This window comes from Gadus macrocephalus, chromosome 6 (genome assembly GCF_031168955.1).
Source record: "Gadus macrocephalus chromosome 6, ASM3116895v1".
Lineage (NCBI taxonomy): Eukaryota > Metazoa > Chordata > Actinopteri > Gadiformes > Gadidae > Gadus > Gadus macrocephalus.
In genome coordinates, this window is record NC_082387.1 from 692,495 (window position 1) to 717,629 (window position 25,135).

The 25,135-nt window shown below is 45.2% G+C and overlaps 2 protein-coding genes and 7 non-coding genes across 10 annotated transcripts; 2 read left to right on the forward strand and 7 right to left on the reverse strand.

The window, feature by feature from the left end:
• Positions 1-1,288: 1,288 nt before the first annotated feature.
• Positions 1,289-1,361, reverse strand: trnav-aac (transfer RNA valine (anticodon AAC)). Its single transcript has one exon. It is a non-coding gene; the product is annotated as a tRNA-Val (tRNA).
• Positions 1,362-1,897: 536 nt separating this feature from the next.
• On the reverse strand, positions 1,898-1,970 carry trnav-uac (transfer RNA valine (anticodon UAC)). The gene has a single exon. It is a non-coding gene; the product is annotated as a tRNA-Val (tRNA).
• Positions 1,971-4,130: 2,160 nt separating this feature from the next.
• Positions 4,131-4,203, reverse strand: trnav-aac (transfer RNA valine (anticodon AAC)). Its single transcript has one exon. It is a non-coding gene; the product is annotated as a tRNA-Val (tRNA).
• Positions 4,204-13,179: 8,976 nt separating this feature from the next.
• Positions 13,180-13,252, reverse strand: trnav-aac (transfer RNA valine (anticodon AAC)). Its single transcript has one exon. It is a non-coding gene; the product is annotated as a tRNA-Val (tRNA).
• A 1,348-nt stretch (positions 13,253-14,600) lies between these two features.
• Positions 14,601-14,673, reverse strand: trnav-aac (transfer RNA valine (anticodon AAC)). Its single transcript has one exon. It is a non-coding gene; the product is annotated as a tRNA-Val (tRNA).
• Positions 14,674-16,021: 1,348 nt separating this feature from the next.
• On the reverse strand, positions 16,022-16,094 carry trnav-aac (transfer RNA valine (anticodon AAC)). Its single transcript has one exon. It is a non-coding gene; the product is annotated as a tRNA-Val (tRNA).
• Positions 16,095-16,336: 242 nt separating this feature from the next.
• Positions 16,337-18,498, forward strand: LOC132459153 (uncharacterized). 2 transcript variants are annotated; one of them, XM_060053536.1, is made up of 4 exons: positions 16,337-16,621; positions 17,040-17,757; positions 18,020-18,085; positions 18,171-18,498. In XM_060053536.1, the coding sequence occupies exons 2-4, from the start codon at positions 17,052-17,054 to the stop codon at positions 18,434-18,436; spliced, it is 1,038 nt and encodes a 345-aa protein (XP_059909519.1). In that variant the 5' UTR covers positions 16,337-16,621; positions 17,040-17,051; the 3' UTR covers positions 18,437-18,498. The 2 variants fall into 2 exon arrangements, with proteins under 2 accessions (XP_059909519.1, XP_059909520.1); XM_060053537.1 differs by lacking the exons at positions 18,020-18,085; positions 18,171-18,498 and adding an exon at positions 17,856-17,999.
• A 40-nt stretch (positions 18,499-18,538) lies between these two features.
• LOC132459152 (uncharacterized) lies at positions 18,539-23,662 on the forward strand. The gene is made up of 8 exons (XM_060053535.1): positions 18,539-18,937; positions 19,023-19,118; positions 19,242-19,310; positions 19,400-19,462; positions 19,570-20,665; positions 20,917-21,979; positions 22,070-22,190; positions 22,319-23,662. The coding sequence occupies exons 1-8, from the start codon at positions 18,841-18,843 to the stop codon at positions 23,377-23,379; spliced, it is 3,666 nt and encodes a 1,221-aa protein (XP_059909518.1). The 5' UTR covers positions 18,539-18,840; the 3' UTR covers positions 23,380-23,662.
• Positions 23,663-24,821: 1,159 nt separating this feature from the next.
• On the reverse strand, positions 24,822-24,894 carry trnav-aac (transfer RNA valine (anticodon AAC)). The gene has a single exon. It is a non-coding gene; the product is annotated as a tRNA-Val (tRNA).
• Positions 24,895-25,135: the final 241 nt, after the last annotated feature.

Genomic DNA, 25,135 nt, shown 5'->3' on the forward strand with positions numbered 1-25,135 from the left:
ACCTTTCGCGTGTAAGGCGAACGTGATAACCACTACACTACGGAAACCTGTGAGTTTGAAAAAAAAACTAGAAAAAATTGTCATTAGAAGCACCCGCATGAACAGGTTTTCCGCGTTGGTTTTAATACTTAATAATATGACGAGGCTATCGGTTCAAGAGGTGGCGTGGTGCCAAGTAGACGCTGCTGAAGGTTCTGTTCAAGATAGACTCTTCACGAACAGCTTCTTGATAGTAAAGCAGGAGAATTTAAACATTAACTTTGTATACCTCAAAAATGTAATGCTGTTTCCGCCCGGTTTCGAACCGGGGACCTTTCGCGTGTGTGGCGAACGTGATAACCACTACACTACGGAAACACATATACGGATAATCTGGCAACCCATCAGAATCCCGTCAGAGTGGTCAGGTGTGAATGTAAGTGGTTATATCATACATATTTGAAACATATTATCCTAAACATCCATTCGCCCATCTGCTACAGCGGTGAACAATGCTAGCACGCTAGGCCTCAATTGTAAAGTCGTAACGACTGCGGCCAAAGCCCGCCACGACATGCCAATGGCCTACGAACCGTGCATTGCATGCTAGACGATCCAGGATGAGACGGTTACCCCAGAAGTCCATGCTGGAGAGGTGCACGTAGAAGATTCAGTAACGCTAGGCAAATCAGGAAAGGAGGTTGACACCCAGACACTTCTAAGAACTTCTCACAACTAGAGTTTGAGTTTAACTTTCATACAGTCTATGCTCTCAACTACGAGCGCTAAACACAAATACTATCACCATGTTTCCGCCCGGTCTCGAACCGGGGACCTTTCGCGTGTGAGGCGAACGTGATAACCACTACACTACTGAAACACATATACGGATAATCTGGCAACCCATCAGAATCCCGTCAGAGTGGTCAGGTGTTAATGTAAGTGGTTATATCATTCATATTTGAAACATATTATCCTAAACATCCATTCGCCCATCTGCTACAGCGGTGAACAATGCCAGCACGATAGGCCTCAATTGTAAAGTCGTAACGACTGCGGCCAAAGCCCGCCACGACATGCCAATGGCCTACGAACCGTGCATTGCATGCTAGACGATCCAGGATGAGACGGTTACCCCAGAAGTCCATGCTGGAGAGGTGCACGTAGAAGATTCAGTAACGCTAGGCAAATCAGGAAAGGAGGTTGACACCCAGACACTTCTAAGAACTTCTCACAACTAGAGTTTGAGTTTAACTTTCATACAGTCTATGCTCTCAACTACGAGCGCTAAACACAAATACTATCGCCATGTTTCCGCCCGGTCTCGAACCGGGGACCTTTCGCGTGTTAGGCGAACGTGATAACCACTACACTACGGAAACCAGTTAGTTTGACCAAAACCCTGGAAAATGTTGTCAGGAGAAGCTCCCGCATTAACAGGTTTTCAGCGCAGGTTTAAACACTTAATAATATGACGAGGCTATCGGTTGAAGAGGTGGCGGGGTGCCAAGTAGACGCTGCTGAAGGTCCTGTTCCAGACAGACTTTTCCAGAATAGATGCTTGATAGTAAAGCAGGAGAATTTAAACATTAACTTTGTATATCTCAAAACAATGAAACTGTTTCCGCTCGGTTTCGAACCGGTGACCTTTTGCATGTCAGGCGTACGTAATAACCACTATACTAAGGAAACCGGTTTAATTGAGCAAAACCCTAGATAATTTTGTTATCGGAAGCTCCCGCATGAACAGGTTTTCAGCACAGGTTTAAACACTTAATAATATGATGAGGCTATCGGTTTAAGAGGTGACGTGGTGCCCAGTCGTCACTGCTGAAGGTCCTGTTCCAGACAGACTTTTCCAGAATAGATGCTTGATAGTAAAGCAGGAGAATTTAAACATTAAATTTGTAAGTAATGCTGTTTCCGCCCGGTATTGAACCGGGGACCTTTCGCGTGTAAGGCGAACGTGATAACCACTACACTACGGAAACCTGTGAGTTTGAAAAAAAACCTAGAAAAAATTGTCATTAGAAGCACCCGCATGAACAGGTTTTCCGCGTTGGTTTAAATACTTAATAATATGACGAGGCTATCGGTTCAAGAGGTGGCGTGGTGCCAAGTAGACGCTGCTGAAGGTTCTGTTCAAGATAGACTCTTCACGAACAGCTTCTTGATAGTAAAGCAGGAGAATTTAAACATTAACTTTGTATGCCTCAAAAAAGTAATGCTGTTTCCGCCCGGTTTCGAACCGGGGACCTTTCGCGTGTGAGGCGAACGTGATAACCACTACACTACGGAAACACATATACGTATAATCTGGCAACCCATCAGAATCCCGTCAGAGTGGTCAGGTGTGAATGTAAGTGGTTATATCATACATATTTGAAACATATTATCCTAAACATCCATTCGCCCATCTGCCACAGCGGTGAACAATGCTAGCACGCTAGGCCTCAATTGTAAAGTCGTAACGACTGCGGCCAAAGCACGCCACGACATGCCAATGGCCTACGAACCGTGCATTGCATGCTAGACGATCCAGGATGAGACGGTTACCCCAGAAGTCCATGCTGGAGAGGTGCACGTAGAAGATTCAGTAACGCTAGGCAAATCAGGAAAGGAGGTTGACACCCAGACACTTCTAAGAACTTCTCACAACTAGAGTTTGAGTTTAACTTTCATACAGTCTATGCTCTCAACTACGAGCGCTAAACACAAATACTATCACCATGTTTCCGCACGGTCTCGAACCGGGGACCTTTCGCGTGTTAGGCGAACGTGATAACCACTACACTACGGAAACCAGTTAGTTTGACCAAAACCCTGGAAAATGTTGTCAGCAGAAGCTCCCGCATTAACAGGTTTTCAGCGCAGGTTTAAACACTTAATAATATGACGAGGCTATCGGTTGAAGAGGTGGCGGGGTGCCAAGTAGACGCTGCTGAAGGTTCTGTTCCAGATAGACTTTTCCCGAATAGCTGCTTGATAGTAAAGCAGGAGAATTTAAACATTAACTTTGTATAACTCTAAACAATGAAACTGTTTCCGCTCGGTTTCGAACCGGTGACCTTTTGCATGTCAGGCGTACGTAATAACCACTATACTAAGGAAACCGGTTTAATTGAGCAAAACCCTAGATAATTTTGTTATCGGAAGCTCCCGCATGAACAGGTTTTCAGCACAGGTTTAAACACTTAATAATATGATGAGGCTATCGGTTTAAGAGGTGACGTGGTGCCCAGTCGTCACTGCTGAAGGTCCTGTTCCAGACAGACTTTTCCAGAATAGATGCTTGATAGTAAAGCAGGAGAATTTAAACATTACATTTGTAAGTAATGCTGTTTCCGCCCGGTCTTGAACCGGGGACCTTTCGCGTGTAAGGCGAACGTGATAACCACTACACTACGGAAACCTGTGAGTTTGAAAAAAAAACTAGAAAAAATTGTCATTAGAAGCACCCGCATGAACAGGTTTTCCGCGTTGGTTTAAATACTTAATAATATGACGAGGCTATCGGTTCAAGAGGTGGCGTGGTGCCAAGTAGACGCTGCTGAAGGTTCTGTTCAAGATAGACTCTTCACGAACAGCTTCTTGATAGTAAAGCAGGAGAATTTAAACATTAACTTTGTATACCTCAAAAAAGTAATGCTGTTGCCGCCCGGTTTCGAACCGGGGACCTTTCGCGTGTGAGGCGAACGTGATAACCACTACACTACGGAAACACATATACGTATAATCTGGCAACCCATCAGAATCCCGTCAGAGTGGTCAGGTGTGAATGTAAGTGGTTATATCATACATATTTGAAACATATTATCCTAAACATCCATTCGCCCATCTGCTACAGCGGTGAACAATGCCAGCACGCTAGGCCTCAATTGTAAAGTCGTAACGACTGCGGCCAAAGCCCGCCACGACATGCCAATGGCCTACGAACCGTGCATTGCATGCTAGACGATCCAGGATGAGACGGTTACCCCAGAAGTCCATGCTGGAGAGGTGCACGTAGAAGATTCAGTAACGCTAGGCAAATCAGGAAAGGAGGTTGACACCCAGACACTTCTAAGAACTTCTCACAACTAGAGTTTGAGTTTAACTTTCATACAGTCTATGCTCTCAACTACGAGCGCTAAACACAAATACTATCGCCATGTTTCCGCCCGGTCTCGAACCGGGGACCTTTCGCGTGTTAGGCGAACGTGATAACCACTACACTACGGAAACCAGTTAGTTTGACCAAAACCCTGGAAAATGTTGTCAGGAGAAGCTCCCGCATTAACAGGTTTTCAGGGCAGGTTTAAACACTTAATAATATGACGAGGCTATCGGTTGAAGAGGTGGCGGGGTGCCAAGTAGACGCTGCTGCTTGATAGTAAAGCAGGAGAATTTAAACATTAACTTTGTATATCTCAAAACAATGAAACTGTTTCCTCTCGGTTTCGAACCGGTGACCTTTTGCATGTCAGGCGTACGTAATAACCACTATACTAAGGAAACCGATTTAATTGAGCTAAACACTAGATAATTTTGTTATCGGAAGCTCCCGCATGAACAGGTTTTCAGCACAGGTTTAAACACTTAATAATATGACGAGGCTATCGGTTGAAGAGGTGGCGGGGTGCCAAGTCAGACTTTTCCAGCATAGATGCTTGATAGTAAAGCAGGAGAATTTAAACATTAAATTTGTAAGTAATGCTGTTTCCGCCCGGTCTTGAACCGGGGACCTTTCGCGTGTAAGGCGAACGTGATAACCACTACACTACGGAAACCTGTGAGTTTGAAAAAAAAACTAGAAAAAATTGTCATTAGAAGCACCCGCATGAACAGGTTTTCCGCGTTGGTTTTAATACTTAATAATATGACGAGGCTATCGGTTCAAGAGGTGGCGTGGTGCCAAGTAGACGCTGCTGAAGGTTCTGTTCAAGATAGACTCTTCACGAACAGCTTCTTGATAGTAAAGCAGGAGAATTTAAACATTAACTTTGTATACCTCAAAAATGTAATGCTGTTTCCGCCCGGTTTCGAACCGGGGACCTTTCGCGTGTGAGGCGAACGTGATAACCACTACACTACGGAAACACATATACGGATATTCTGGCAACCCATCAGAATCCCGTCAGAGTGGTCAGGTGTGAATGTAAGTGGTTATATCATACATATTTGAAACATATTATCCTAAACATCCATTCGCCCATCTGCTACAGCGGTGAACAATGCTAGCACGCTAGGCCTCAATTGTAAAGTCGTAACGACTGCGGCCAAAGCCCGCCACGACATGCCAATGGCCTACGAACCGTGCATTGCATGCTAGACGATCCAGGATGAGACGGTTACCCCAGAAGTCCATGCTGGAGAGGTGCACGTAGAAGATTCAGTAACGCTAGGCAAATCAGGAAAGGAGGTTGACACCCAGACACTTCTAAGAACTTCTCACAACTAGAGTTTGAGTTTAACTTTCATACAGTCTATGCTCTCAACTACGAGCGCTAAACACAAATACTATCACCATGTTTCCGCCCGGTCTCGAACCGGGGACCTTTCGCGTGTGAGGCGAACGTGATAACCACTACACTACTGAAACACATATACGGATAATCTGGCAACCCATCAGAATCCCGTCAGAGTGGTCAGGTGTTAATGTAAGTGGTTATATCATTCATATTTGAAACATATTATCCTAAACATCCATTCGCCCATCTGCTACAGCGGTGAACAATGCCAGCACGATAGGCCTCAATTGTAAAGTCGTAACGACTGCGGCCAAAGCCCGCCACGACATGCCAATGGCCTACGAACCGTGCATTGCATGCTAGACGATCCAGGATGAGACGGTTACCCCAGAAGTCCATGCTGGAGAGGTGCACGTAGAAGATTCAGTAACGCTAGGCAAATCAGGAAAGGAGGTTGACACCCAGACACTTCTAAGAACTTCTCACAACTAGAGTTTGAGTTTAACTTTCATACAGTCTATGCTCTCAACTACGAGCGCTAAACACAAATACTATCACCATGTTTCCGCCCGGTCTCGAACCGGGGACCTTTCGCGTGTTAGGCGAACGTGATAACCACTATACTACGGAAACCAGTTAGTTTGACCAAAACCCTGGAAAATGTTGTCAGCAGAAGCTCCCGCATTAACAGGTTTTCAGCGCAGGTTTAAACACTTAATAATATGACGAGGCTATCGGTTGAAGAGGTGGCGGGGTGCCAAGTAGACGCTGCTGAAGGTCCTGTTCCAGACAGACTTTTCCAGAATAGATGCTTGATAGTAAAGCAGGAGAATTTAAACATTAACTTTGTATATCTCAAAACAATGAAACTGTTTCCGCTCGGTTTCGAACCGGTGACCTTTTGCATGTCAGGCGTACGTAATAACCACTATACTAAGGAAACCGGTTTAATTGAGCAAAACCCTAGATAATTTTGTTATCGGAAGCTCCCGCATGAACAGGTTTTCAGCACAGGTTTAAACACTTAATAATATGATGAGGCTATCGGTTTAAGAGGTGACGTGGTGCCCAGTCGTCACTGCTGAAAGTCCTGTTCCAGACAGACTTTTCCAGAATAGATGCTTGATAGTAAAGCAGGAGAATTTAAACATTAAATTTGTAAGTAATGCTGTTTCCGCCCGGTCTTGAACCGGGGACCTTTCGCGTGTAAGGCGAACGTGATAACCACTACACTACGGAAACCTGTGAGTTTGAAAAAAAAACTAGAAAAAATTGTCATTAGAAGCACCCGCATGAACAGGTTTTCCGCGTTGGTTTTAATACTTAATAATATGACGAGGCTATCGGTTCAAGAGGTGGCGTGGTGCCAAGTAGACGCTGCTGAAGGTTCTGTTCAAGATAGACTCTTCACGAACAGCTTCTTGATAGTAAAGCAGGAGAATTTAAACATTAACTTTGTATACCTCAAAAATGTAATGCTGTTTCCGCCCGGTTTCGAACCGGGGACCTTTCGCGTGTGAGGCGAACGTGATAACCACTACACTACGGAAACACATATACGGATAATCTGGCAACCCATCAGAATCCCGTCAGAGTGGTCAGGTGTGAATGTAAGTGGTTATATCATACATATTTGAAACATATTATCCTAAACATCCATTCGCCCATCTGCTACAGCGGTGAACAATGCTAGCACGCTAGGCCTCAATTGTAAAGTCGTAACGACTGCGGCCAAAGCCCGCCACGACATGCCAATGGCCTACGAACCGTGCATTGCATGCTAGACGATCCAGGATGAGACGGTTACCCCAGAAGTCCATGCTGGAGAGGTGCACGTAGAAGATTCAGTAACGCTAGGCAAATCAGGAAAGGAGGTTGACACCCAGACACTTCTAAGAACTTCTCACAACTAGAGTTTGAGTTTAACTTTCATACAGTCTATGCTCTCAACTACGAGCGCTAAACACAAATACTATCACCATGTTTCCGCCCGGTCTCGAACCGGGGACCTTTCGCGTGTGAGGCGAACGTGATAACCACTACACTACTGAAACACATATACGGATAATCTGGCAACCCATCAGAATCCCGTCAGAGTGGTCAGGTGTTAATGTAAGTGGTTATATCATTCATATTTGAAACATATTATCCTAAACATCCATTCGCCCATCTGCTACAGCGGTGAACAATGCCAGCACGATAGGCCTCAATTGTAAAGTCGTAACGACTGCGGCCAAAGCCCGCCACGACATGCCAATGGCCTACGAACCGTGCATTGCATGCTAGACGATCCAGGATGAGACGGTTACCCCAGAAGTCCATGCTGGAGAGGTGCACGTAGAAGATTCAGTAACGCTAGGCAAATCAGGAAAGGAGGTTGACACCCAGACACTTCTAAGAACTTCTCACAACTAGAGTTTGAGTTTAACTTTCATACAGTCTATGCTCTCAACTACGAGCGCTAAACACAAATACTATCACCATGTTTCCGCCCGGTCTCGAACCGGGGACCTTTCGCGTGTTAGGCGAACGTGATAACCACTATACTACGGAAACCAGTTAGTTTGACCAAAACCCTGGAAAATGTTGTCAGCAGAAGCTCCCGCATTAACAGGTTTTCAGCGCAGGTTTAAACACTTAATAATATGACGAGGCTATCGGTTGAAGAGGTGGCGGGGTGCCAAGTAGACGCTGCTGAAGGTCCTGTTCCAGACAGACTTTTCCAGAATAGATGCTTGATAGTAAAGCAGGAGAATTTAAACATTAACTTTGTATATCTCAAAACAATGAAACTGTTTCCGCTCGGTTTCGAACCGGTGACCTTTTGCATGTCAGGCGTACGTAATAACCACTATACTAAGGAAACCGGTTTAATTGAGCAAAACCCTAGATAATTTTGTTATCGGAAGCTCCCGCATGAACAGGTTTTCAGCACAGGTTTAAACACTTAATAATATGATGAGGCTATCGGTTTAAGAGGTGACGTGGTGCCCAGTCGTCACTGCTGAAAGTCCTGTTCCAGACAGACTTTTCCAGAATAGATGCTTGATAGTAAAGCAGGAGAATTTAAACATTAAATTTGTAAGTAATGCTGTTTCCGCCCGGTCTTGAACCGGGGACCTTTCGCGTGTAAGGCGAACGTGATAACCACTACACTACGGAAACCTGTGAGTTTGAAAAAAAAACTAGAAAAAATTGTCATTAGAAGCACCCGCATGAACAGGTTTTCCGCGTTGGTTTTAATACTTAATAATATGACGAGGCTATCGGTTCAAGAGGTGGCGTGGTGCCAAGTAGACGCTGCTGAAGGTTCTGTTCAAGATAGACTCTTCACGAACAGCTTCTTGATAGTAAAGCAGGAGAATTTAAACATTAACTTTGTATACCTCAAAAATGTAATGCTGTTTCCGCCCGGTTTCGAACCGGGGACCTTTCGCGTGTGAGGCGAACGTGATAACCACTACACTACGGAAACACATATACGGATAATCTGGCAACCCATCAGAATCCCGTCAGAGTGGTCAGGTGTGAATGTAAGTGGTTATATCATACATATTTGAAACATATTATCCTAAACATCCATTCGCCCATCTGCTACAGCGGTGAACAATGCTAGCACGCTAGGCCTCAATTGTAAAGTCGTAACGACTGCGGCCAAAGCCCGCCACGACATGCCAATGGCCTACGAACCGTGCATTGCATGCTAGACGATCCAGGATGAGACGGTTACCCCAGAAGTCCATGCTGGAGAGGTGCACGTAGAAGATTCAGTAACGCTAGGCAAATCAGGAAAGGAGGTTGACACCCAGACACTTCTAAGAACTTCTCACAACTAGAGTTTGAGTTTAACTTTCATACAGTCTATGCTCTCAACTACGAGCGCTAAACACAAATACTATCACCATGTTTCCGCCCGGTCTCGAACCGGGGACCTTTCGCGTGTGAGGCGAACGTGATAACCACTACACTACTGAAACACATATACGGATAATCTGGCAACCCATCAGAATCCCGTCAGAGTGGTCAGGTGTTAATGTAAGTGGTTATATCATTCATATTTGAAACATATTATCCTAAACATCCATTCGCCCATCTGCTACAGCGGTGAACAATGCCAGCACGATAGGCCTCAATTGTAAAGTCGTAACGACTGCGGCCAAAGCCCGCCACGACATGCCAATGGCCTACGAACCGTGCATTGCATGCTAGACGATCCAGGATGAGACGGTTACCCCAGAAGTCCATGCTGGAGAGGTGCACGTAGAAGATTCAGTAACGCTAGGCAAATCAGGAAAGGAGGTTGACACCCAGACACTTCTAAGAACTTCTCACAACTAGAGTTTGAGTTTAACTTTCATACAGTCTATGCTCTCAACTACGAGCGCTAAACACAAATACTATCACCATGTTTCCGCCCGGTCTCGAACCGGGGACCTTTCGCGTGTTAGGCGAACGTGATAACCACTATACTACGGAAACCAGTTAGTTTGACCAAAACCCTGGAAAATGTTGTCAGCAGAAGCTCCCGCATTAACAGGTTTTCAGCGCAGGTTTAAACACTTAATAATATGACGAGGCTATCGGTTGAAGAGGTGGCGGGGTGCCAAGTAGACGCTGCTGAAGGTCCTGTTCCAGACAGACTTTTCCAGAATAGATGCTTGATAGTAAAGCAGGAGAATTTAAACATTAACTTTGTATATCTCAAAACAATGAAACTGTTTCCGCTCGGTTTCGAACCGGTGACCTTTTGCATGTCAGGCGTACGTAATAACCACTATACTAAGGAAACCGGTTTAATTGAGCAAAACCCTAGATAATTTTGTTATCGGAAGCTCCCGCATGAACAGGTTTTCAGCACAGGTTTAAACACTTAATAATATGATGAGGCTATCGGTTTAAGAGGTGACGTGGTGCCCAGTCGTCACTGCTGAAAGTCCTGTTCCAGACAGACTTTTCCAGAATAGATGCTTGATAGTAAAGCAGGAGAATTTAAACATTAAATTTGTAAGTAATGCTGTTTCCGCCCGGTCTTGAACCGGGGACCTTTCGCGTGTAAGGCGAACGTGATAACCACTACACTACGGAAACCTGTGAGTTTGAAAAAAAAACTAGAAAAAATTGTCATTAGAAGCACCCGCATGAACAGGTTTTCCGCGTTGGTTTTAATACTTAATAATATGACGAGGCTATCGGTTCAAGAGGTGGCGTGGTGCCAAGTAGACGCTGCTGAAGGTTCTGTTCAAGATAGACTCTTCACGAACAGCTTCTTGATAGTAAAGCAGGAGAATTTAAACATTAACTTTGTATACCTCAAAAATGTAATGCTGTTTCCGCCCGGTTTCGAACCGGGGACCTTTCGCGTGTGAGGCGAACGTGATAACCACTACACTACGGAAACACATATACGGATAATCTGGCAACCCATCAGAATCCCGTCAGAGTGGTCAGGTGTGAATGTAAGTGGTTATATCATACATATTTGAAACATATTATCCTAAACATCCATTCGCCCATCTGCTACAGCGGTGAACAATGCTAGCACGCTAGGCCTCAATTGTAAAGTCGTAACGACTGCGGCCAAAGCCCGCCACGACATGCCAATGGCCTACGAACCGTGCATTGCATGCTAGACGATCCAGGATGAGACGGTTACCCCAGAAGTCCATGCTGGAGAGGTGCACGTAGAAGATTCAGTAACGCTAGGCAAATCAGGAAAGGAGGTTGACACCCAGACACTTCTAAGAACTTCTCACAACTAGAGTTTGAGTTTAACTTTCATACAGTCTATGCTCTCAACTACGAGCGCTAAACACAAATACTATCACCATGTTTCCGCCCGGTCTCGAACCGGGGACCTTTCGCGTGTGAGGCGAACGTGATAACCACTACACTACTGAAACACATATACGGATAATCTGGCAACCCATCAGAATCCCGTCAGAGTGGTCAGGTGTTAATGTAAGTGGTTATATCATTCATATTTGAAACATATTATCCTAAACATCCATTCGCCCATCTGCTACAGCGGTGAACAATGCCAGCACGATAGGCCTCAATTGTAAAGTCGTAACGACTGCGGCCAAAGCCCGCCACGACATGCCAATGGCCTACGAACCGTGCATTGCATGCTAGACGATCCAGGATGAGACGGTTACCCCAGAAGTCCATGCTGGAGAGGTGCACGTAGAAGATTCAGTAACGCTAGGCAAATCAGGAAAGGAGGTTGACACCCAGACACTTCTAAGAACTTCTCACAACTAGAGTTTGAGTTTAACTTTCATACAGTCTATGCTCTCAACTACGAGCGCTAAACACAAATACTATCACCATGTTTCCGCCCGGTCTCGAACCGGGGACCTTTCGCGTGTTAGGCGAACGTGATAACCACTATACTACGGAAACCAGTTAGTTTGACCAAAACCCTGGAAAATGTTGTCAGCAGAAGCTCCCGCATTAACAGGTTTTCAGCGCAGGTTTAAACACTTAATAATATGACGAGGCTATCGGTTGAAGAGGTGGCGGGGTGCCAAGTAGACGCTGCTGAAGGTTCTGTTCCAGATAGACTTATCCCGAATAGCTGCTTGATAGTAAAGCAGGAGAATTTAAACATTAACTTTGTATATCTCAAAACAATGAAACTGTTTCCGCTCGGTTTCGAACCGGTGACCTTTTGCATGTCAGGCGTACGTAATAACCACTATACTAAGGAAACCGGTTTAATTGAGCAAAACCCTAGATAATTTTGTAATCGGAAGCTCCCGCATGAACAGGTTTTCAGCACAGGTTTAAACACTTAATAATATGATGAGGCTATCGGTTTAAGAGGTGACGTGGTGCCCAGTCGTCACTGCTGAAGGTCCTGTTCCAGACAGACTTTTCCAGAATAGATGCTTGATAGTAAAGCAGGAGAATTTAAACATTAAATTTGTAAGTAATGCTGTTTCCGCCCGGTCTTGAACCGGGGACCTTTCGCGTGTAAGGCGAACGTGATAACCACTACACTACGGAAACCTGTGAGTTTGAAAAAAAACCTAGAAAAAATTGTCATTAGAAGCACCCGCATGAACAGGTTTTCCGCGTTGGTTTAAATACTTAATAATATGACGAGGCTATCGGTTCAAGAGGTGGCGTGGTGCCAAGTAGACGCTGCTGAAGGTTCTGTTCAAGATAGACTCTTCACGAACAGCTTCTTGATAGTAAAGCAGGAGAATTTAAACATTAACTTTGTATACCTCAAAAAAGTAATGCTATTTCCGCCCGGTTTCGAACCGGGGACCTTTCGCGTGTGAGGCGAACGTGATAACCACTACACTACGGAAACACATATACGGATAATCTGGCAACCCATCAGAATCCCGTCAGAGTGGTCAGGTGTGAATGTAAGTGGTTATATCATACATATTTGAAACATATTATCCTAAACATCCATTCGCCCATCTGCTACAGCGGTGAACAATGCTAGCACGCTAGGCCTCAATTGTAAAGTCGTAACGACTGCGGCCAAAGCCCGCCACGACATGCCAATGGCCGACGAACCGTGCATTGCATGCTAGACGATCCAGGATGAGACGGTTACCCCAGAAGTCCATGCTGGAGAGGTGCACGTAGAAGATTCAGTAACGCTAGGCAAATCAGGAAAGGAGGTTGACACCCAGACACTTCTAAGAACTTCTCACAACTAGAGTTTGAGTTTAACTTTCATACAGTCTATGCTCTCAACTACGAGCGCTAAACACAAATACTATCGCCATGTTTCCGCCCGGTCTCGAACCGGGGACCTTTCGCGTGTTAGGCGAACGTGATAACCACTACACTACGGAAACCAGTTAGTTTGACCAAAACCCTGGAAAATGTTGTCAGGAGAAGCTCCCGCATTAACAGGTTTTCAGCGCAGGTTTAAACACTTAATAATATGACGAGGCTATCGGTTGAAGAGGTGGCGGGGTGCCAAGTAGACGCTGCTGAAGGTCCTGTTCCAGACAGACTTTTCCAGAATAGATGCTTGATAGTAAAGCAGGAGAATTTAAACATTAACTTTGTATATCTCAAAACAATGAAACTGTTTCCGCTCGGTTTCGAACCGGTGACCTTTTGCATGTCAGGCGTACGTAATAACCACTATACTAAGGAAACCGGTTTAATTGAGCAAAACCCTAGATAATTTTGTTATCGGAAGCTCCCGCATGAACAGGTTTTCAGCACAGGTTTAAACACTTAATAATATGATGAGGCTATCGGTTTAAGAGGTGACGTGGTGCCCAGTCGTCACTGCTGAAGGTCCTGTTCCAGACAGACTTTTCCAGAATAGATGCTTGATAGTAAAGCAGGAGAATTTAAACATTAAATTTGTAAGTAATGCTGTTTCCGCCCGGTCTTGAACCGGGGACCTTTCGCGTGTAAGGCGAACGTGATAACCACTACACTACGGAAACCTGTGAGTTTGAAAAAAAACCTAGAAAAAATTGTCATTAGAAGCACCCGCATGAACAGGTTTTCCGCGTTGGTTGAAATACTTAATAATATGACGAGGCTATCGGTTCAAGAGGTGGCGTGGTGCCAAGTAGACGCTGCTGAAGGTTCTGTTCAAGATAGACTCTTCACGAACAGCTTCTTGATAGTAAAGCAGGAGAATTTAAACATTAACTTTGTATACCTCAAAAAAGTAATGCTGTTTCCGCCCGGTTTCGAACCGGGGACCTTTCGCGTGTGAGGCGAACGTGATAACCACTACACTACGGAAACACATATACGGATAATCTGGCAACCCATCAGAATCCCGTCAGAGTGGTCAGGTGTGAATGTAAGTGGTTATATCATACATATTTGAAACATATTATCCTAAACATCCATTCGCCCATCTGCTACAGCGGTGAACAATGCCAGCACGCTAGGCCTCAATTGTAAAGTCGTAACGACTGCGGCCAAAGCCCGCCACGACATGCCGATGGCCGACGAACCGTGCATTGCATGCTAGACGATCCAGGATGAGACGGTTACCCCAGAAGTCCATGCTGGAGAGGTGCACGTAGAAGATTCAGTAACGCTAGGCAAATCAGGAAAGGAGGATGACACCCAGACACTTCTAAGAACTTCTCACAACTAGAGTTTGAGTTTAACTTTCATACAGTCTATGCTCTCAACTACGAGCGCTAAACACAAATACTATCGCCATGTTTCCGCCCGGTCTCGAACCGGGGACCTTTCGCGTGTTAGGCGAACGTGATAACCACTACACTACGGAAACCAGTTAGTTTGACCAAAACCCTGGAAAATGTTGTCAGGAGAAGCTCCCGCATTAACAGGTTTTCAGCGCAGGTTTAAACACTTAATAATATGACGAGGCTATCGGTTGAAGAGGTGGCGGGGTGCCAAGTAGACGCTGCTGAAGGTCCTGTTCCAGACAGACTTTTCCAGAATAGATGCTTGATAGTAAAGCAGGAGAATTTAAACATTAACTTTGTATATCTCAAAACAATGAAACTGTTTCCGCTCGGTTTCGAACCGGTGACCTTTTGCATGTCAGGCGTACGTAATAACCACTATACTAAGGAAACCGGTTTAATTGAGCAAAACCCTAGATAATTTTGTTATCGGAAGCTCCCGCATGAACAGGTTTTCAGCACAGGTTTAAACACTTAATAATATGATAAGGCTATCGGTTTAAGAGGTGACGTGGTGCCCAGTCGTCACTGCTGAAGGTCCTGTTCCAGACAGACTTTTCCAGAATAGATGCTTGATAGTAAAGCAGGAGAATTTAAACATTAAATTTGTAAGTAATGCTGTTTCCGCCCGGTCTTGAACCGGGGACCTTTCGCGTGTAAGGCGAACGTGATAACCACTACACTACGGAAACCTGTGAGTTTGAAAAAAAACCTAGAAAAAATTGTCATTAGAAGCACCCGCATGAACAGGTTTTCCGCGTTGGTTTAAATACTTAATAATATGACGAGGCTATCGGTTCAAGAGGTGGCGTGGTGCCAAGTAGACGCTGCTGAAGGTTCTGTTCAAGATAGACTCTTCACGAACAGCTTCTTGATAGTAAAGCAGGAGAATTTAAACATTAACTTTGTATACCTCAAAAATGTAATGCTGTTTCCGCCCGGTTTCGAACCGGGGACCTTTCGCGAGTGAGGCGAACGTGATAACCACTACACTACGGAAACACATATACGGATAATCTGGCAACCCATCAGAATCCCGTCAGAGTGGTCAGGTGTGAATGTAAGTGGTTATATCATACATATTTGAAACATATTATCCTAAACATCCATTCGCCCATCTGCTACAGCGGTGAACAATGCTAGCACGCTAGGCCTCAATTGTAAAGTCGTAACGACTGCGGCCAAAGCCCGCCACGACATGCCAATGGCCTACGAACCGTGCATTGCATGCTAGACGATCCAGGATGAGACGGTTACCCCAGAAGTCCATGCTGGAGAGGTGCACGTAGAAGATTCAGTAACGCTAGGCAAATCAGGAAAGGAGGTTGACACCCAGACACTTCTAAGAACTTCTCACAACTAGAGATTGAGTTTAACTTTCATACAGTCTATGCTCTCAACTACGAGCGCTAAACACAAATACTATCACCATGTTTCCGCCCGGTCTCGAACCGGGGACCTTTCGCGTGTTAGGCGAACGTGATAACCACTACACTACGGAAACCAGTTAGTTTGACCAAAACCCTGGAAAATGTTGTCAGCAGAAGCTCCCGCATTAACAGGTTTTCAGCGCAGGTTTAAACACTTAATAATATGACGAGGCTATCGGTTGAAGAGGTGGCGGGGTGCCAAGTAGACGCTGCTGCTTGATAGTAAAGCAGGAGAATTTAAACATTAACTTTGTATATCTCAAAACAATGAAACTGTTTCCTCCCGGTCTCGAACCGGGGACCTTTCGCGCGGGAGCCGAGAATAGTCGTCCTTAACTTCCTTAACTTTTCCCATTCATTCTCTATGGTAGTTCTTATCACTACGGATGTAATATTTTTCTGGCCACAAGCGGGATTTTGGTGGCGCTGTTTCCCCCCTCGGCAGAAGTAAGGAGATGATTTCTTTTCTGAGTGACAGACAGCATCGAACGTTCTCGGGCGTTGAACGTTCTGGAAGAGTTGACATTTATTTTCATCCGTGGACAAGTTTACTTTTCGCCAGGAGACACCAAGTTAACAACAACAAGTTAGCTTTTCAATTGTAAGTTGGACCTATTGTTTTTAACTCGTAAATTCACTTTTATACGTAACGTTATATGTTACAACAGCTTCTAAATAATATTACTGTGTACACACTGTAAGAGCCATCTGTCAGGTCAGCGTCACACTGAAATATCTCTATCTATATATATATAAATACAAATACCCCTCATTAATCGATACTCTCTGACTACTATCTGAAGGGGGATTAGTATTGTCTCAGTTAAGTTAAGTTAATTTACGTGGGTTAAACCCACTAGACTCATTACAAATGCTCATTAATGTTGATATGAATAATGCTGTTAATATAACAGTATTATTATATAGCTTTAATTATTACTACATTACAATATAACTTATACTAGCTACTCTTACTGTATAATCATATACAACTATGTAATATGCATTCTTTTTTGCAGTGAAAAGAAATCATGAATCCCGTCAGCTTCTTCCCCGGAAAGATGACGGTGACATTTAGGAGGGGACCATCGGGTCATCTGCGGCAGGACCCATCCTCTGAGGCCATGAGGATAAAACATAATCCTGGGCTTCAGGTCAATAGTCCCGCTGAGAAACCTGAGCTAGTGAAGACCAGCGCTCGCACTGTGGTCATCCAGCGAGGAGGGGATGTGTCGGACCGACAGGAGGTGATGGGAGAGTACCTGCTGCAGTTTGGCAAGTACCAGGGAAAATCGTTCAAGTGGCTCCTCGAGAACGATGTTGGCTACACCATCTACCTGATGAAAAAGGTAGACGATGAGGAGAGAGCCGGGACCTTCAACCCACAGGGACACAGTAAGGACAGCCTGCTGTCTTTTCTGGACTATGCCAGGAGCTTCCAGGAAATACAGGACCTGAGGAACTACCTGATCTCCAGGAACCCTGCTGAACCTGTGGCGTCAGAGGGGGACAATATTGTCGGCTTTGGTCGCAGGGCCAAAACCACCTGGAGGCAGATCTGGGAGAGCAGGGCGGATGGTTATGCTGCCTACATCTCACGCCAAAAGTGCATCAAAAACAGCAAGATGTACAACCTGCAGCAGTACATCCTCAAGCAGGAAAGGGCTGAATCCTGTCCAACACCTGCAGAAGGCTCCACTACATCTACTGCCTCCATCCCAACATCAGGCACTCTAGGTCAGTTCACAACAATATTCAAATACTGACTTCATGATCTTTGAATGTACCTAAAACACAATGAATGTTTTGTTTAATCTCCTGTCCAACACCTGCAGAAGGCTCCACCACATCTACTGCCTCCACCACATCTACTGCCTCCACCCCAACATCAGGCACTCTAGGTCAGTTCACAACAATATTCAAATACTGACTTCATGATCTTTGAATGTACCTAAAACACAATGAATGTTTTGTTTAATCTCCTGTCAAACACCTGCAGAAGGCTCCACCACATCTACTGCCTCCACCACATCTACTGCCTCCACCCCAACAGCAGGCACTCTAGGTCAGTTAACAACAATATTCAAATACTGACTTCATGATCTTTTAATGTACCTAAAACACAATGAATGTTTTGTTTAATCTCCTAGTGATGGAGGAGGACGAGGAACTGGAGAGACAGATGTTGAACCTGTCTCCATCTTTATTTGACACCGGAGTAAGCAGGTGGATCATCAAGGGTGAAACCGTAACTCTTCCGGTACTTGATCAAATGTCCCCTGTGCTTTCAGGCCCACCAGCAGCAGTCCAGGGAAGAGCAGCTGTGGATCCAACGAAAGGTTTTTCTTCATCAGTGCGGACGGAGGATTCTGTTTACAACAGAATTCACCTGTCGTTACTATTTTTTGTCAACTAGTTTGTTATTTTGGCCGTGTTCTGGTCTGTTCTGATGTTTGTGTTCTCTTGCTCTCCAACTAACCAAAGGAATTAACATGCCGTCGAAGATGGTAAGTGTTTTGTGTTATAAGCATGCTTCATTTAAGCTGTCGTTCAAGGATTTGGCGTGTGAAATACCACAGAGGCTTAGATACAGGTTCACATGCCACATCTTTGATTGACCAGTGATATTCTTACTATATACTTATATTGCTTCTGTGCTTTACCTGTTCTCAGATGCTTAAACGATTTGTGTTATTACATTTCAAATACACAACAATTCAAAATTGAATGAAAAATGTTTAGTCTGTGCTACCAGTTAGCTGCAAAGACAACAGGTAAAGTCAGATTGCAAAGCATAAGAAACTTAAATGTGTGAGGAAAATGACACTGATTGTTTTTACAGCTCACAGGACGAAGCCACCAGCTACTGCTGCTAGACCTGCAGAACCGGATGACCCCACTGTGACTGCTGCGAAAGGTTATTATATTTGTTTCCTTCCCACTTCATCCTGGATGTCATTCAGATTGCATGACATTTATATGTTTTCCTTTTAATCCCATAGCCACAGCGAAGGCCCTGTTGCCGGTCCCTGCCCAGCTGCTCGCCATTGCCCCAGAGCTCGGGATAAGAGAGCAGGAGCCCGATGTGTTGAAACAAAGTATGACAGTAGTGCTCTTATACCTCCAGTGTATCTCACATAAATATCAGTTTCTTTCTGATTAATCACATTTTCATTCATTTATATATAGTGCTCATGTTTTGTTACAACTTTTTTCCAAAGCACACAGAAAGGCAGTCTCCCGCAGTCCTTTGGAGTCTGGAATAAGAGCAGGTCCATCTCTTCCTAAAAGTAAATGTTTTATTTTCTTAAATGCTCTGAGAAATTATATCTTAAGCACATGTTGCCAACACTTTCCTGTTTGTATCTCACCATCCTAGATACATCATCCCTACTGAGTATTGCCCCTGTGGAAGCACAGGGAGACACTGTCCATGATGAAGGTAAGAATTCTTAACACTAGTTTAACCATGTCCATTGATATAGAGCTCGATTTTATTTCCTTGTACTCTGAATATACTGTAGTGTTTTATATGTTTGTGTTTTACAGCTCCACCATGTCCTGCGCCTCCTGTCAGGCAGCCAGCAGCCCCAGGCTACAATCAGGATGTTGCACAGTGGAACTGCTCCCATCAGCAGCAGATCTGGATGAAGACTGAGCTTGAGACATTGGGTCTGTGGCCAGGGTCACGTCCAGTACGTCACCCAATGAACATGATTACCCTGTGGCGCTATCCACCTCAGCCTGAGCTCATAGACAATATTGCTGCACTGCCTTCGCCCAAATATTTTCAGCTCCACCCGTTCTTCATTTGGAAGCCGGAGCATGCGATCATGGAGAGGGTGAGGAACAATTTTGTCCTGCCCTGCCTTCATGGTTGTCCCAACCCTCAGGTAGCTTCTTCTGGTGTTGGACGGCCCAGAGTGATCATCGGCACCAGTGGTCAGTACTATCTTTTTGCTTCACGGCTCACCTGTAAAGCCTGTAAGAGGTACTGGCATGCTGACAAACCCCAATGGCTGGAGATGTTGCCAAAACGCTTCAATAACATTGTGCCAGCCTTCCTGACGCACAAAAAAGCCATCTGCAAATCGGTGATGGATGAGCTGAGACGCAGTGGCAGATCACCGGAGGACATGACCAAGCAGCTGACAGAGGCGGTCCATCTTAAGTATGAGCGAGCTCATCTGGCCTACCTGCTGAGTGTGCAGAACATCAGGGATGCTGAGGAAGGAGCCTACGGCCAGAAGACCATCACTGGGCACCTCAGACAGGCAGACACTCCAGCTTCATTCGGGGGATATTCAGATGCTGATGGCTGGCGGGGAGTGTCTCTTTCTTCGCACTACCTGGTCAACTGCCAGGTCCAGGAGTATCAGAGGCAGGAGCAGCTCCTCACACTACTGCTGCAGGGGACCTTTGGACGGGCACTGAGGTCGGATCACACTCGGAAAGTGGCGAGGAAGGTCGTGCTGTCGTCTGGCACCATGTCTTCCTACGCCATCATGAATGAGAACTGGATGATCCTGAGCTGGGTGATGCTGCAGTCAGAGTGTGATCGGTCCCTTCATCTGGTGTATCAGGGACTGGCTCAACGCTACACTGCAGCTGGAGTGGAGAAGGCATGCTGCCACTGGGTGGACAGGTATAAAGTGTTTATGTTTAAAAATGTACTAGACTTACACACGTTTGTTTGATTTCACCCATTTATTCCATTTTGCACAGTTTATTGTGTCATCTGACTAATCTGAGATACAAATATAAAGAAATGGAATTCTAAAATAGAATAGAAAGATCTAGTTTTTTTAATATTGTAAATAGATGAATAGTCTAATAGTATTTCATCCAAAAATATATATTTTTCGACTGCAATAAAATGTGTTTTTAATGTTTTAGGGACTGCTGTGCTGCCTTCAAGGTCCTGGACACCAGAGCTCAGGAGCACCTGTCATGGGACTGCTGGAAGACCACAGAGGCTATAGTCACAGAGGCCACCTCTGGAAACCTCGCCAACACAAGTGCCGCAAGGAACAAGTTTAATGTAGACATTAGCATCAAGTTAGACTTGTTTCATTGTATGCGCCGGCTTACCAGAGAGTGTGTGTCAGAGCATCATCCTCTGTACAGCTCCTTCTGCCAGTTCCTCTCTGCAGCCTTTCTCGTTGTGGACCAGGGGGATCTCGAGAGACTGAAGGACGCTTACACCTTCTGTGGAATCTCTCCTGCCAATCCAACCAAGCAGCACATGAGAGATCACTGCAGGACACAGGTGCCACAGCCCAGAGAACTGCTGCAGAGAGTGGAAGACGTCCTCCATCACTTCCACCTGGCAAAGGACGTGAATGATGTGCTCCTCTATAAGGCCTCCATGTTCAAGGTGTGGAGGATTCAGCGGATACACATCTTAAGAGGCTGCTTGAGTGACCCTGAGGTGGAGGAGGGGATCCTCTACAGATACGGTGGCACCTTGCAGCTTAATTACACCAAGGGCGAAGGAGCGGCTGTACCTGTTTGGATCCCTGTTAGAGGCACGTCTCAGCAGGAGGGCTTCCACTGTCACCAGGCCCAGTGGGTGACTGGCAACCGGGTGTCCACTGAGCTCTTCCAGGCCCAGGCCATGACTGGAGTGGTGCGCTGGAACTTTCAGAGGCTTGTGGACCTGAAGCAGCCTGGTGTGGAGCTGCCAGCTGTGTTTGACCCCCTGCTCATTTGGGAACTGAACGCAGCCTGTCAAAGGGTGACAGGGGTGCGAAAATACCCAGCTCTGCACATCTCAAACAGGGACACAGGGGAGAGATTCGGGCTGCAGTACGTGGAGCCAGGCTGTCGTCCTGTGGTTTTAAACTGGGACAAACACAGGACACAGCACAACACCTCTGCTGCTGTAACCGTGGCAACACAGCTGCACTCCTCTGCCCTGGATGAGGTGCATGACATTGTTGCGGGCACAGACTCTCAGGTAATCCAGATGAATCACACACTGTCAATTTCCAACCCACTGACAGAATGACTGACTGACTCAATCATTACATTTGATGCTGTATTTCAGGAGACCAGTGATGGCACTGTCCAGGACAACCCAGTGGGAGCAGTGCCGATCCTCAGTTTCCAGCCACCTATGCCAGCATCTGCCACGGCCAAAGAAGAGCCTCACCCTTTGATGGATACAGGTTACCCACCTACCATTCCTCATGCACAACAGTTAACTGTTAAAAACAACTTCACACATGGCTACTGTATACAATTAGCTTGTAATAATAACATAAACAATATAATAAACATATGCTTTATTCCTTAGACCTGCGAGGGGTAGCGCCACTGCCCATATCCTCCTCTCCTCGAGCCGCCCGCACTGGACCCATTAAGACGGGAGGCCTGGTTCAAGTCCTGGACCACGGCCGGTGGACGGCCCCCATGAGAGCAGCCATCGATGGGCTTCTGGCTAAACATCATGGAGCCAAAGCTCTTCTGAAGAGGGTGGATGCGGAATATGCTGCCATGGTGCAGAGGGCGTGCACGGATCCCAACAGCCTCCTTCATCCGACCACAGGCCAGCATATCTCCAGATATGTCAAGCATCTGGCCAAGCTGAAAAACACCAGCTCCTCTCTCAACACCAGCCCAGAGAAGGTTTTGGAGACTCAGCAGCTGTGGCAGAGTTTGACCACAGGCAGCAAAACAGTCTGTGTACCCGTCACAGCCCTGCCTCCTGCGACCGTCAACCCTCCAGCTGTGGCTCCCCCCCCCCCGGAGGAGTCACTGAGCCGGGCCACAGTGGAGAAGATCGTGTCAGAGATCCTCCAGAAACAACAGCAGCAACAACCAAGGCAGGAGAGAAAGGTGCCCAGAAACTGTTTGTCCTGTGGTCAGCCAAAGTCCAGGTACCTTGGCGATGGGTCCACTGTTCACTTTTTTTTTCAGTCCCCTGAGGTGAAGTACTTTTACTGCTCCCAACGGGTCTTTAAAATGTATAGAGAGGAAGGCCTCAAAGACCCCAGGATGTCTTTTGTGGACTTTGCTGCCTCCCCCTTTTTTGCCAGGGAGCTTGAGGCTGTAAAAGAGAGGAGTGCAGCGTGGAAGAAGGTGGCAGAGGAGAGGACAAAGCGAAAGTCTGCAGTGCAGCTTCCAACAGGTCGCCTGTGCAGATTCTGTCACCAACCACTAAAGCAGGGTCCTGGCAGCCCTCATGTCCATGCCTGTTTCCCTGACATCCCAGGGAAATACATTTACTGCCCCTCCAGAGTGTTGTCCCTTTACAAGGACAAGGGCATGGTCAAGGAGATGACCTGGATGGAGTTCCAGCAGTCAGACTTTTTTGAGGCAGAAAGGGTCCGATGGGTTTCAGAGAAGAGGAGTTGAGGAGGAATAATAGTCCTCTTTTCTGAAATTAAATGATTAGACCTTGACTAATCATTTCATAATATCATATATGTTTACACTTTCTATTAAATATATTCTGTACATTTGTATTGTTCCTTTGCTTATATATTATCTCAGTTTGGACTTTGGGTGTTTAATAACTAATAGTCCACTTTTCTATAATATTGTATATGTTTACACTTTTTTGTAAATATATTCTGTACATTTGAATTGTTCCTTTGCTTACATATTATCTTGATTTATCTTCAATATCAGTTTGGACTTTGGGTGTTTAATAACTAACAGTCCTCTTTTCTATAATATTGTATATGTTTACACTTTTTTAGTAAATATGTTCTGTACATTTGCATTGTTCCTTTGCTTGCATATATTAACTTTATTTATCTTCAATGTCAGTTTGGATTTTGGGTGTTTAATTATTCAGCTCGTGTTCATGTACAATTAAATATGACACTTTCATCGAAGGGCAGCAACTTGTTTCTGGATTATTTGCTTCGTGGAGCATATTGTGGTGCCTTTCATGCATAATTTATATAATATAAATATTTTTAAATGTTTTTATTATCATTAAGTTCAATTCAAACGTTTCAAGAAACAGTAAGTAAAAGTAGAATTATTATTTATCCTTTAATAACAAGGTCTTATTATCATATTATCGTCAAAGATTAATTATTTCCACATGTCCAAAAAGTGATTAAAATTCACATAGGCCTACAAAGTTGAAAATAGTTGTAAAGGAATTGTTTCGGATCATCTACACATGCTGTAGAAAGAATATAAGAGTGTTCTAAATCAAATAAGAGTTTGGTTTGTTTGGCTAACGTGGGATTCGAACCACCTCCTCTGGGAGACGCTCCTGCTCGACAAAGAGTTCTTCGACCGATCCGCGGCATTTTCTTCCTCGCTTCTGATTGGCTAGTAAGCGTTCTACGGCTATACGCGGCTGGCCTTCGCGTGTGAGGCGAACGTGATAACCACTACACTACGGAAACACATATACGGATAATCTGGCAACCCATCAGAATCCCGTCAGAGTGGTCAGGTGTGAATGTAAGTGGTTATATCATACATATTTGAAACATATTATCCTAAACATCCATTCGCCCATCTGCTACAGCGGTGAACAATGCCAGCACGCTAGGCCTCAATTGTAAAGTCGTAACGACTGCGGCCAAAGCCCGCCACGACATGCCAATGGCCTACGAACCGTGCATTGCATGCTGGACGATCCAGGATGAGACGGTTACCCCAGAAGTCCATGCTGGAGAGGTGCAAGTAGAAGATTCAGTAACGCTAGTTAAATCAGGAAAGGAGGTTGACACCCAGACACTTCTAAGAACTTCTCACAACTAGAGTTTGAGTTTAACTTTCATACAGTCTATGCTCTCAACTACGAGCGCTAAACACAAATACTATCACCATGTTTCCGCCCGGTCTCGAACCGGGGACCTTTCGCGTGTTAGGCGAACGTGATAACCACTACACTACGGAAACCAGTTAGTTTGACCAAAACCCTGGAAAATGTTGTCAGCAGAAGCTCCCGCATTAACAGGTTTTCAGCGCAGGTTTAAACACTTAATAATATGACGAGGCTATCGGTTGAAGAGGTGGCGGGGTGCCAAGTAGACGCTGCTGAAGGTTCTGTTCCAGATAGACTTTTCCCGAATAGCTGCTTGATAGTAAAGCAGGAGAATTTAAACATTAACTTTGTATATCTCAAAACAATGAAACTGTT

Excerpts from the sequence above, each read along its gene's own strand:
- LOC132459153 (XM_060053536.1), top strand. The coding sequence starts at position 17,052 with ATGAATCCCGTCAGCTTCTTCCCCGGAAAGATGACGGTGACATTTAGG. Across the intron at positions 17,758-18,019 it reads CCCAACATCAGGCACTCTAG|AAGGCTCCACCACATCTACT; the intron begins GTCAGTTCACAA and ends AAACACCTGCAG. Across the intron at positions 18,086-18,170 it reads CCCAACAGCAGGCACTCTAG|TGATGGAGGAGGACGAGGAA; the intron begins GTCAGTTAACAA and ends TTAATCTCCTAG.
- LOC132459152 (XM_060053535.1), top strand. The coding sequence starts at position 18,841 with ATGACACTGATTGTTTTTACAGCTCACAGGACGAAGCCACCAGCTACT. Across the intron at positions 19,311-19,399 it reads AGGTCCATCTCTTCCTAAAA|ATACATCATCCCTACTGAGT; the intron begins GTAAATGTTTTA and ends TCACCATCCTAG. Across the intron at positions 19,463-19,569 it reads AGACACTGTCCATGATGAAG|CTCCACCATGTCCTGCGCCT; the intron begins GTAAGAATTCTT and ends TGTGTTTTACAG.